Here is a 13,743-nt window from a genome sequence, read left to right as displayed (position 1 = left end):
GCCAGGGTTGGAGGATTTGAGCTATAAAGAGAGGCTGAACAGGCTGGGGCTGTTTACCCTGGAGCGTTGGAGGCTGAGGGGTGACATAGAGGTTTACAAAATTATGAGGGGCACGGATAGGATAAATAGACAAAGTCTTTTCCCTGGGGTGGGGGAGTCCAGAACTAGAGGGCATAGGTTTAGGGTGAGAGTGGAAAGATATAAAAGAGACCTAAGGGGCAATTTTTTCACGCAGAGGGTGGTACGTGTATGGAATGAGCTGCCAGAGGATGTGGTGGAGGCTGGTACAATTGCAACAGTTAAGAGGCATTTGGATGGGTATATGAATAGGAAGGGTTTGGAGGAATATGGGCCGGGTGCTGACAGGTGGCACTAGATTGGGTTGGGATATCAGTCGGCATGGGCAGGTTGGACCGAAGGGTCTGTTTCCATGCTGTACATCTCTATGATTCTATGACTCTATCTGGTGCCTCTGTTGTTCCACTGGTCATGCGTGCATACCATCTGGACTTATTCTTTCAGTCTTGCAGGTTTATCAATTTTTCCCCCTTTCTGTCCACAATCTATCTGTTCTTTTCTGAGCATCCCCATTAATGAGGTGAATATATCATTATGGTCTTCATAAAAGCTGAGGTGAAGCAATTATTCAATACCTCTCTTCATTTATTCGTATAGCCCTAATTGTTTTGAGTTTCTAATTTGTCATTGCCATGAGAGAGGAACAATAAAAATCAGTCTGGTCAATGACCTTGTAAACGTGGAGATGAATATTTGAAAACAGAAACTGCTGATCAAAATATCTTTTATAAAATATCACAGAAGAAAAGAAAGACACTTATTTATTGCTCCATTTAATATTGGAATGGGACTAATACACTGCAGTGTTGAAATCTGTACAAAAAGTATTACTGAAAACAGGGTACAAGTTTGTGTAAACCATTCCTGACATAGAACAATAAGTCTCTGTAAATTTATTCTGAGGCTGTTCTGAGATGGTGCCATGAACCAAAAACATTCAGTCTATTCACTGAATGTTTAAAAATCTTGAGATGCTGGAACCCATTATGTTTTATGCTTTGCATTTTTGGAATATGTTACAGCAAATTCCTCCTTTAAGAAGTCCACAATGACTAACGTAATTATCTGGTTGGAAATAGAATTGATCAAAAGAAAGAAAGGAAGCATTTGCATTTACATAACTTGCTTTTTGCGACATCCCAAAGCACTTTAAAGTAAATTAACTACTTTGAAAGTGGAGTCACTGTCTCAGTGTAGGAAATGTCAGTCAATTTGTGCACAGCAACAAAAGGCAATGATGAGATAATCTGTTTCACCAATGTTGAACTGGAGATAAATATTGGATAAGTCGCAGAGAATACCTCTTCTGTTCTCCAAAATTGAGCCCTTAAGAGATCCTTTGCATCTCCCTCAGAGGGCAAGTTGGGCTCTAGTTTAATTTCTCACCAGAAATGTAGCAGTGCTGCACTCCCTCGTCACTGCTCCAAAATGTAAAAGTTGGACGAGAACAAAATAATGAGCAACATCTTAGGTTTGACATATTACCTGTCCACCTGCACAGCTGCTGAAAATACATAAATCTATGAAACATTAGCTCTGAATGATGTGAGATTTGTATCGTGGATTCATACCCACAGAAAACTGGCTTGTTAAAACCATGATGTTTTCAAACCAGAACAGAACCAGATTCAATATAATGGACATGTAGACAATGTGCTAACAAAGGCCATCTTTATTCCCTTCTGTTCTCAAGAAATGTTGACTTTACTGAAAAGAAATAAAATTAAATACAATCACAACACAAATGTCTTCAGGACCTATCTGTAGAGCTTGAATATCTATTCAGAACATTGCCACAGTAGCAGAAGGAAATCATTTATTGGATATGATTATGTGATTATTGAAACTGCTAATGAAGCTATACCCTAATATCCTTTCCGCTGTCACATCAATCAGACCCTGCAGATGGCTAAAAGCTAGTGGCCCAGTTAAATTTATGTGCAGATATAAAACGAAGGAACAGCAGATATAAAACGAAGGAACAGCAGCAATCAACAGCAAGTGAATGCTAGCAACAATTAAAGGAAAGTGTGGTGCACTGAATAATTACGTGAATCCAAAACATTGTAAAAGCCTTGCACTACACACTTGCAGATATCTCTCAGAGTCTGTTGCTCTTGGGCTTCAAAGCTGTTGGTTGGAGCAGTCAGTTTGTATTAAACTTATAATATGTGAACTTCAACTCCACAGATGTATTGAAGGTAGACATACTCATTATAATGCAATTGAAGCAGAATATTTATGTGCAGCCTATTTCTTTTAAGATCTTAAAGCAATGGTAATTGGAAGACTTTGGTATTGTGTAGGTATCAGCCCATCATTTGTAACACAAACACAGAAATAGCTGGAAAAGCTCAGCAGGTTAGATTAGATTAGATTACAGTGTGGAAACAGGCCCTTCGGCCCAACAAGAAGACTTTGGTATTGTGTAGGTATCAGCCCATCATTTGTAACACAAACACAGAAATAGCTGGAAAAGCTCAGCAGGTCTGGCAGCGTTGGTGGAGAGCAATCAGAGTTGACGTTCGGGTCCGGTGGAAATCAGAAACAAAAACAGAAATTTCTGGAAAAGCTCTGTGGAGAGAAATCAGAATTCACGTTTTGGCTATCTTCCTCAGTTCCGAAGATGGGTCACCGGACCTGAAACATTAACTCTGATCTCTCTGCACAGATGCTGCCAGATCAGCTGAGATTTTCCAGCAATTTCTGTTTTTGTTTGTGAATGCTTAAATGCTTTAGGGTTGGAACCAGAATGACCTTTTTTTTTAAGTCAGCAACTCCAGGATAAGTACTTCAAGAAGAAAGGTAGCCACTTAGCAAGCTATAAACAGAACTGTTGCAATGATCAGTTAGTGGACCAATTCACCTTATATAGGCGATGTCCCTGATAAGTATGAGTCGTGGGGCCTGTACCTCATTTTTCTAACATATTGGCGATGTTGAGTCAAATATGTTTCTCCTTTATGGGTATACTTTCTCTTCACCTCCACCTGTATTCCCGTACCCCAACAATATGCACATTCAAGGTCACCAACCTTTCTTCTTGAAGAGCTCACTGCGCACAATCTCAGTCATAGACTGGATCTTCTGTTTCTGCAGCTTATTAGGTGGTATGCTGTTGTAAAATTCTAATAGAAGTTGGCTGCAGTAGAAAGAGACAGAGAAAGAATTCATTAGTGCTCTAAGAAAATAAAATTCCAATAGCGCAAGGTACCTCAAAACTACATGTTTCAAGAGCTTTGTTTCGTCTGCACTGGCAGAGGGATGCCCAGCTAACTTACGTAAGGATGCAATTAAGTTAGGTTTGGCTTACAAGAGGCTCAGTCTCAAGCAGATACAAGTTACAGTTTAATTTGGATTTTTCATCATGCAAGTGTTAATAATCAAAAGTTAACAGAACCAAGCCCCATCATTGTTTGTCAGTACAGATCTTGGGTAGTGCTGAAAAAGACATATTTTGTCAATGCTTTCCATCTTGCACTCATCAGGATAATTCATGAGAATTACCAATTTCAGAGGAAGGGCAACTCTTGCATTGTATGAGGGGAGAATTATGATTGGTCAGCAAGAGGATTCTGATTGGTAGAAATATGTCATGGAAAATGTGTCAGTTTATGATGAGTGACAGCTAATTGCCAGATTTTGTTTACTTTTCTAACCAGGAATGGTGGCCTATGATGATCAGGGCCTTTACTCATGGAAAGCCACAGAAGAAATATTGCACAGAGCTGTACTTTAATGGGGCGAAGCAGAGACAGCTTCTTGTTATCTTGAGGGAGTTACATTTCAATGCTGCTCGTTATAATGCAAAAACACAAACATGCATGGTGGTGATCTCAGGAAGCCATTAATAACTTCAGTTGTTTTAGTTAATTAAGCTAAAATGATCTATTGCTTTGAATGATAGTAGATTCAATTGGGTACAAAGCTTGGAAATGAGAAAATTAGATCAGAAAAAGCTGCCATTTTATTATTTTATTTTATTGGCTGACTGAAGCTTGCCTGGGTGGGATTTCAGAGATTCCAATTGATGAAGCACTCCAATTGATGCGGTGTTTGATCATTATTAGTTTTCCACGCATATGATGTTGAAATAGTGCATTGGAAAACATAGGAACCAGCAACGTGGAGTTTGACAATGTTAAAATAGTTTGAAGCAATGCAGAGAAGTACCATTTGCACATTTAATAGATTCACATCTGTAATACACCCTTTTATTCCTCATGGGGCTGTGAACATCACTGGTAAGATCTATTACCTTTCCTTGATTGCCCTGGAACTGAATGGCTGGATAGGCTACTTCAGCAGGCATTTAATTGTCAAACACTTTGCTATGGGGCTGGAGTCACATGTAGGCATGGAGTTCTTTCCCTTAAGGACAGCAACCAGAAACAGATGAAGGTATGTACAACTATGAATGGTCATGAACTCAGTGTCTCCCTGATTGGATTCCATTCCAAGGTGTCCACAAAGGTCTTAGCTGGACAACCAAGTGTTGAAGTCCTGGGCTCTCACTATTCACTGTAGTTGGTGGCAGGTGTTAGGAATTATGTGAAAGCAGAATCTCAACTCTACTGACTGGTATAAAATGGGTTCAGCTGAAGTTGTGGCCAAACACAAGTACTTGATGTTGCCAAAAAAAGTGTGGTTCTTGTCAGTGCCTGTGAACTGTAAGACATTTCAGTATCCAGGGCATGGTGAAGATTGGAGTGGAGAACAGATGGGTGAAGAGTTGGATAAAGACGAGACCAGAAGGAGGGGCACAGGCAACTGAGGAGGAGAACAGGAAGGCTGAGGTGGGTGAGGCAAAGGGATGGGGTTGGGAGTGTGGGGGCAGGTTCAGGGCAGAAAATCAGATTGCAAGGTCAGCTGTGGCAGGCATGGACTGGAACTTAGGAGGAGAGGGCCAAAATTTAATGTGGGAGAGGTCAGAGTTCAGATCGATCATGGGAAAGGAAAGAAATGAGAGAGCATGGGGGCAGGAGATCAGCATGAGGAGTGGACACCAATCCTCCATTGGTGCATTTGTCACCCTGCAAGGCTCTCCCTGCCCTGATGCTCCACTTTCCATGTTTTAAGTTACAATATTATTTGTACAACAGACGTTTATAATGGCTTTTAAGAACAGAATCCTGAATCTAGTACATGCTCTCAGTTGGTTGGACTCTGGCTACAGACAGCTGACGATAACGAGAGGCAGAGAAGCTCCATACAATATTTACGCCATGGTGATGAAGTCAGAATATCAAACCACTCTACTGCAACTGCCAATGGGATCAGTGAAGGCATATGACAAATTGCATCTCCCACACTCTGCAAAATTGGAAATACCCAAACATTTAACGCCAAAATATTCAGTGCCTACCCCAAGCATTGGGCGATACCATCAAATGCCAAGACACTGGGCAGGATAGATAAATCATTGACCACAGGGAAGTCTGCACCACAGGAACCTCTGCACATAACATAACCAATCATTGCAATGCTGCATTGAAGAGTGCTACACTGTCAAGGTAGGGGGAGGAGTGTAGGGAACGATATTGAATGATGGCTTCATCTGTTACTCTGGATGAGAGCTTTATCCTCATGTGACGAACCAGGAGAATGCCCCAAGGAACTTTCTTGATCAACATTCACCTTTCAATTAAACGCCACAAATTGGACCGTTATTCAAACTATTCTCTTCCTGGGGAAGCCTTGGCTGAAAGTGAGTCGCTGGTTGCAGTGATGTGCTTCAGAGCAATGACAACACTTGGGAAGTCTGCAAAGGCATCCCCAGGGTGTGCAAAGATCCTACATGAAGGTTCTGACATGTCAATTTCTGATATAGTGACAAAAACAGAAATTGCTGGAAAAGCTCAGCAGGTCTGGCAGCACCTGTGGAGAGAAATCAGCGTTAAAGTTTCCGGTCCAGTGACCCTCCCTCAGAGCAAATACAGTGATGATCTGTGTGGAACACTTCCTGTTTCAATCAATCCCTTCGGTGCTAATGATGACCTCATCAACCCATTCGAAGTGAAAAGGATAAGCTTCTCCTGAAGTGCGTGAGATATCATTCCCCACTGAGGTCAGGCGAAGAATAACTCGGCTCTCTCTTACTCATTGGGTATGCTGCTCAGGTCAAACTGCAGCATAAAATCATAAAGCACAGCAGGCAATTCTATCTGTTTATTAACTCCCCACACAAGCAAGGCACAGAGATCCATCAATTCAGCCCGTCAAAGCCATCAAAACATATTGTTTCTCCAGAGAGATCCTTTCGACGGCTTGAATCAACTTGCAGTATTTATGGCGGAGGTCATTCTCCATCATTTGATTCAATATTTCAATGTGTGTATTTCAAGCTTAGTCTTAATAATATGAATGTTATTAATGGTGTAGAATCATAGCACACAAGGATTTTTCCCTTTTAGATGTTAATATTGAATCATGCTGTAAGGCAATCAATTCTGCATCAGAATCACTCATTGGGTTACACTTTGATTTTGGGGAAATGAGCAACTTGTTTCAAAACTGCATCCAGTTGGTCCTCATCGCCAGCAGCATGTTTCAAACAAAGCCCATACTGTTGAGATATCCTCTGGCTGTCGGCCGTAACTTGTTTGTGTGAGTATCGACCATGCTGCAGAAAAGCTGCCTCCCCAATTTTAGCATCAATTGGCAAGCCCACCGAAAGCCAACGTGGAAAATGAATAACATCACAGTGGATTGGTTCCAAAGGTTGTATTCAGCGTTTTCGGGAAAAGAATCATATAATCCTTACAGTGTGGAAACAGGCCATTCAGCCCAACAAGTCCACATGGACCCTCTGAAGAGTAACCCATTCAGACCCATTCCCCTATTACTCCACATTTATCCCTGACTAATGCACCTAACCTACACATCCCTGAACACTGTGGGCAATTTAGCATGGCCAGTTCACCTAACCTGCATAGCTTTGGATTGTGGGAGGAAACCCACGCAGACACAGGGAGAGTGTGCAAACTCCACACAGACAGTCACCTGAGGCTGGAATTGAACCCAGGTCCCAGCGCTGTGAGGCAGCAGTGCTGAGCAAAGGGTTCTGAAGGATCATCATATTGGACTCGAAAGGTTAACTCTGTTGCTACCTCCAGACCTGCTCAGCTTTATATTCTGGGTTGAAACTTTATTGCTGGAACAGCACAGCAGGTCAGGCAGCATCCAGGGAACAGGAGATTCGACGTTTCGGGCACAAGCCCTTCTTCAGGAATGTGCCCGAAATGTCGAATCTCCTGTTCCCTGGATGCTGCCTGACCTGCTGTGCTGTTCCAGCAATAAAGTTTCAACTTTGATCTCCAGCATCTGCAGACCTCACTTTCTCCTCCAGCTTTATATTCTGCAATAGTTTCCTTTGATATCTTATCAAAGGGAATATTATCTTTTCCCTTCTTACTTCCAATGCAATAATAATAACAAAAAAACAAACCTCTACTGGAAAAAACTTCCACATCTTGTGGAAAAACATCCTCAGCAAGGTATGTACGTACCTCAGTAACTTGACATCAAAGACTGTCACCACGTCATGAAGTACTGACGGCAGATATTTCAAAGAAGCAACCTGAGAGCAGGAAAAGAAAAAGTTTAAAAAATACTACTGCAGTTGTCTGAACTTAGAGTCCACTTTTATCAAGTATCTGCACAACCTGCATATTGATGGTTTCATGCTCACTTATACATTGAAAGTAAACAGGCAGGAGGCTGGAAGAACACAGCAAGCCAGGCAGCATCAGGAGGTGGAGAAGCCGACGTTTCGGGTGTAGCCCTTCTTCAGGACTGGGGGTGGGTGTGGGGGGAGCTGCAGATAACGGGGGTGGCAGATGGCAGGGTGGTGATGTGGGGATGGGTGAAGACAGGCAGAGGGTACGGCCTGCTGGTGAAGCTGTCACTGTTTTGGCTGAATCATGAATATCCTCTGAACCTCTGGAGCTTTGTCCCATTCTGTGTATGAAGTTATGAATTACCTGGTACATTGTAAGCATACCCACTATGACAATGGCACAATGCAACAGCTTGAGCTGCCTTGCCTCCCTTGAATTCCTGCCTTCATAGATTTATATAATCCCTATGAGTGCAGATAGAGGCCATTCAGCCATCGAATGTCCTGACCCTTTGAAGAGCCTCCCACCGTATTCTCGTAAGTCCACATTTACCATAGATAACTCACCTAACCTGCACAATACACGGCAATTTAGTACAGCCAATTCACCCAACCTGCACATCTTTTGACTGTGGCAGGAAACCGGAGCACCTGGAGGAAACCCACACCAACGCAGGGTTAATGGATCCTCAATTTCCTGACCCACAGGCCACAATCAGTGAAGATTGGGGACAATATTTCATCCTCACTAACACTCAACACTGGAGCTCCCAGGGGTGTGTACCTGGCTCTCTACTGTATACCTATGACTGCGTCGCCAAATACCAGACCAATGCCATTTACAAGTTCGCTGATGATGCCACCATAGTTGGTCGATTCTCAGATGGTGATGAAACAAACTACAGACAGTAGGTGGAAGACCTGGAAAAATGGTGCACTGAGAACAACTTAGCTCTCAATGCCGGCAAAACCAAGGAACTCATTATTCACTTTCAGTGGGATGTTACTCATGCCCCCTACGCATTACCAACACAGAGGTGGAACGAATGGAGAATGTCAAGCTGCTGGAGAGGTCATCAACAACAAGATTTCTTGGACTCTTCATGTGGACATACTGGTTACAAAGGTCCAACAATGTCTCTTCTTCCTCAGGCAGCTGAGAAAATTTGGCATGACAGCAAATACTCTTGCCAACTTATATAGGTGCATCACTGAGAGCATTCTGTCTGGATGTATCACTACCTGGTATGGCAACTGTACCATTCAAAATCAGAGACGGTTACAGAGAGAGGTGAACTCAGCCCGGACAATCACAAAGGCCAACCTCCCATCTATAGAATCCATCTACCAGGCCCGCTGTCAAGGAAAGGCCGCCAGCATTCTCAAAGATCCACCCCACCCCGGCAGTGTTTTTCTACAACCTCTACCATCGGGGAGAAGGTACAGAAGCCTGAACACATGCACTGGCCAGTTTTGAAACAGTTTCTACCCGACCGTTGTCAGAATACTGAATGGACTCACAAACTCTTGACATTCGCCTGTACCTGTGTTTTGGTTTTTGCCGCTGTTTACCTATTATTTATTTATCTATGCTATTTAGCTCTGTGGTCTGCCTGTATTGCTCACAAGACAAAGTTTTTCACTGTGCCTCAGTACATGTGACAATAAATTCAATTTGGTTCAACATAGGTTGACACAGGATGCCTGTGCAAACTGTACACAGACAATCGCTCAAGGCTGGAATCGAACCTGGGTCCCTATGATTCTTTAGTAAATCAATTCACTTCAGAGGAAATATTAAAGAGAAAGAGACATTGATCAATCCTCATGTCTGTTGACCAATCTGAAAAGTCTGTGCAGACTTGACATTGACTGCGCCCCTTGCTGTGATGTTGTTCAGCTGATTGGAAAATCTTTACTGTTCACAAGAAATGCACTTGAACAGAGTATGCTAGCTGCCTTACGATAAGGTCTCAGCTAGCCTCAGTAACTTGACAACAAAGAAACCAATGAAATTCTAAAAGGGCTGGACAAGGTAAATGTAGGATGGATGTTCCAAAATCAGGGGATCACAGTTTAAAAGAAACAGGATAAACCATTCAGGACTGAGATGAGGCGAACTTTCTTTAAGCACAGAGTGGTGAGCCTGTGGATTTATCTACCACAGAAAGCAGTTGAAGTCAAAATATTGAATGCTTTCAAGGAGTTAGATGTAGTTTTACAGAGTCATAGAGATATACAGCATGGAAACAGACTCTTCAGTCCAATTCGTCTGTACCGACCAGACATCCTGCACAAGTGTAGTCCTATTTGCCAGCATAGTTCTTAGGGCTAATGGGATCAAAGGGTGTGGGAGAGCATGGGAGCAAGGTACTGAGTTGGATGATCAGTCATGATCGGATTGAGTGGTGGATGAGTCTCGAAGGGCTGAATGGCCTACTCCTGCTTCTATTTTCCATGCTTTCTATGATACTATGGATATGTGATCTCTACATTTGTTGTGGTAGCCATTAAACTCTTCATATGAAACATCAGATCAGCAAATGGAGCTCACCCATAGTGATGGTGCCAAACCTAAACAGTACCCAAAGTCTATGTTTTGACTACCGCAAAGTTAATGCAGTTACAAAATCTGATTCATAACCTATTCCATGGCTTCAAGCCTGTATTGAGAAGGTGGACAAGCAACTTATATGTCTAAGTCGGACTTACTCAAAGGATAATGGCAAGTACCTTTATCTGAGAGAACAAAGTTTTATGAAGTTGAAGACATATACAGCATCTTTAAGGGAGCTGAAACTTCTGGTTGTCACAGAGTGTGTTGAAACAATTTAAAATGTTTTGGATGTAGGTTTGCTCACTGAGCTGAAAGGTTCATTTCCAGATGTTTCGTTACCTTACTAGGTAACATCTTCAGTGGACCTCATGCGAAGCAATGCTGAAAATCCCTGCTTTCTATTTATATGTTTGGGTTCCTTTGGGTTAGTGTGTCATGTGCCATCTTGTTTCCTGTGATGTTGCCATGTGGATATTCTTTACTCAGCCAGAGATCATTACAATAAGGGCTGGAGTTACAAAGTTTATGTATCTCTTATTTTATTAAACAATCTTTCCATTCAAACATCTTTATTTATCTTAATTTGGAGGTGCCAGTGTTGGACTGGGGTGTACAAAGTTAAAAATCACACAACACCAGGTTATAGTCCAACAGGTTAATTTGGAAGCACTAGCTTTCGGAGCACTGCTCCTTCATCAGGTGGTTCGCTCCTTAAGTTAGTGCTTAAAATATAAGCTGGAGTTGGGTGACTTTTAATTTTGTTTATCTTAAAAACCTCGTTTTTGTTGTGTTCTACCTTTTAATTCTGCATTTTGGATATTGGATGGTTAGAACCACTGTTATAAAATATGTTCACCACTTACAATGATTTCCAGGAACGTAACCTGGAATGTAAATGATGGACTTTATTGCATGCAGCTTTTACTCCTCCTATGACTCATCATGAAGGCAGTCTACTTTCTAGTGTTTGCAATCAATCCCATTTATATATGCAACATTTTCAATTTCATTGGCTAACTGACCTGCAATAGGATTGTGGTCACTTGCTGACTTTTCATCAGGTTATTGATGGACTCAAATAGTTTTTTCAGTGATTCTTCGAACTCAACCTGTTCCTTCTCTTCATACAGTCTGGAACAAAGAAAAAGGGTTTGTTTATAGATAGGTTGACAAACATGTTTTTTTATAAATCAAAATTGCTGCTCAGTAAGATCTAATTATCAAAAACACAAAGACTTGGCATATTTATATAAAATTAGTGAATCGCTGAGAAATTGCTTCCATTAACTGACAGATAGTTTTGTCTTAATTATTAGCTATTCACTCACGTCTCTGAGTGGGAACTCTCGTTCAAGGATCTGCTGTGGCAATGTGCTTATTCAAAAATTCATAGAGTCATACAACATGGAAACAGACCCTTCGGTTCAACGCATCCATGCTGACCATGTTTCCCAAACTAAACTAGTTCCATTTGCCTGCATTTGACCCTCTCAGCTTTTGCTATTCATGTACCTGTACGTAAGTCTTTTAAATGCTGCAAATGTACTTGCAGCCATCACTTCCTCCAGCAGCTCGTTCCATACATGCACCACTCTCTGTGAGAAAAAGTCACCCCTCATGTCCCTCCTAAATTTTGCCCCTCACCTTAAAATTATGCCTCTAGTTTTGAACTCCCCTACCCTCTGTCAATACCATATTAAAACCAATCAGTTAAATGGTGCTGGTGTGGTTGGAATATGAAGGCCATTTCCCCCTACCCTTTAGCTAAATGTACCTTGTTTTCTGATGTAAATCTAAAGACTCAACTCATTGACAACTCAACAACTCAACAACTAAGAAGAGCCGACATGCAAGTTCCAACTAAGGGTTGTATCCGTAGCTCTGTCTTCTTTCCATTTGTCACAGCGTATTTGTTGCTCAAAACGTGGTCTGCTCTTCAGCAGGGAAATCAAACGTGCTTTGTGGAACTTTATCATTCAGCCTGCAAACATGACCCTGAGTTTCCAATCATCAGTAATTTTAATTCTCTACCTTCGATACACAGTCATCTTTTTGAATCACCTGGGAGATCTTGTGTAGTTTCACTGTCACCAATCCTTTTGGTGGTGTTAATCTAAGCTACTGAGACCAAATGAGGAAGGATTCCCCCATAAGTGTCAGGCAGAAGAGAGCAAAATTTTGAAAGGTTTAGTATAGATACAATCCCTACAATGTGGAAACAGGCCCTTCAGCCCAACAAATCCACACTGATCTTCCGAAGAGTAATCCACCCAGACCCATTTCCCTACCCTATATTTACGCCTGAGTAATGCACCTAATCCACACATCCCTGAACACTGTGGGCAATTCAGCACGGCCAATCCACCCTAACCTGCACACCTTTGGATTGTGTGAGGAAACGGACCACCCAAAGGAAACCCAAGCAGAGACGGGGAGAATGTGCAAATTCTACGCAGGCAATTGCCGGAGGCTAGAATCAAACCTGGGTCCCTGGTGCTGCGAGACAGCAGTACTAATTACTGAGCCACCACCCACTTGCTACTATTACATAATAGCAGGCAATAGCCCTTCTGAGAGATATGATGGTCTCATAAAAGGTATCAGGCTCAATCCAAGAACAAGTTCTCATTATTACTACTGAAATATTCTCATACAGCATTGGTATGGGAACCAAAGCAGAACAGATGGATGGAATCAATCTCATGACATCAGTTAAATTCAGGTAGTAACTATTTCGTATGAGCTCTCCCTTCAGGCATTTCATTTTTCTAATTCTTCAGTTCATTATATTGTTTCAAATAAGTAAAGTGGGTTTACTACCCCATCTCCCTCACCTCCCTACACTCGCATTCCAAAGTTTCTTAGACTTTGTTGGGACGCAAGTCTACTGCTTAAGAACAAAATATTTAGGTACAGTTCAATGCAGTTCTAGAATCTTGGTGGACTTTAATTTCTCACCTGTTATGAATGAATTATTTCATCTAGAGAAATGTTAGCTTCCTCTATTTGAGCAAGAGAACATATCATTTATAAACCAGTTAAACTTCAGCTTTTGATATTGCGACAAAGTACTATGTAAATGTTCCTTCCATTCGTGCTCGTCTTCTTTTGGATAAGATTATCATCTTTTCATATTCAATCATAAACCATAGTGTTGTTGTTGTGATCATGTTCCTGGAGAAAGTGAGGTCTGCAGATGCACGAGATCAGAGCTGAAAATGTGCTCCTGGAAAAGCGCAGCAGGTCAGGCAGCATCCAAGGAACAGGAGAATCGACGTTTCGGGCATAAGCCCTTCTTCAGGAATGAGGAAAGTGTGTCCAGCAGGCTAAGATAAAAGGTAGGGAGGAGGGACTTGGGGGAGAGGCGTTGGAAATGCGATAGGTGGAAGGAGGTCAAGGTGAGGGTGATAGGCCGGAGTGGGGTGGGGGCGGAGAGATCGGGAAGAAGATTGCAGGTTAGGAAGGCGGTGCTGAGTTCGAGGGATTTGAC

The 13,743-nt window shown here is 42.0% G+C and overlaps 1 protein-coding gene across 1 annotated transcript in view; it reads right to left on the bottom strand.

Annotated features, from left to right (window-relative positions):
- LOC122556798 (dedicator of cytokinesis protein 2-like) overlaps window positions 1–13,743 on the bottom strand; it is a 727,415-nt gene that overhangs the window by 470,601 nt on the left and 243,071 nt on the right. The window contains exons 23-25 of the mRNA XM_043703987.1: window positions 11,276–11,384; window positions 7,587–7,657; window positions 3,114–3,220 (exon numbers count right to left, since the gene is read on the bottom strand). Of these exons, the coding sequence (XP_043559922.1) occupies window positions 3,114–3,220; window positions 7,587–7,657; window positions 11,276–11,384 (287 nt within the window). The remainder of the gene's footprint in view (window positions 1–3,113; window positions 3,221–7,586; window positions 7,658–11,275; window positions 11,385–13,743) is intronic.

This window comes from Chiloscyllium plagiosum, chromosome 14, assembly GCF_004010195.1.
Source record: "Chiloscyllium plagiosum isolate BGI_BamShark_2017 chromosome 14, ASM401019v2, whole genome shotgun sequence".
Classification (NCBI taxonomy): Eukaryota; Metazoa; Chordata; class Chondrichthyes; order Orectolobiformes; family Hemiscylliidae; genus Chiloscyllium; species Chiloscyllium plagiosum.
This window is presented reverse-complemented; position numbering and strand designations above follow the sequence as displayed.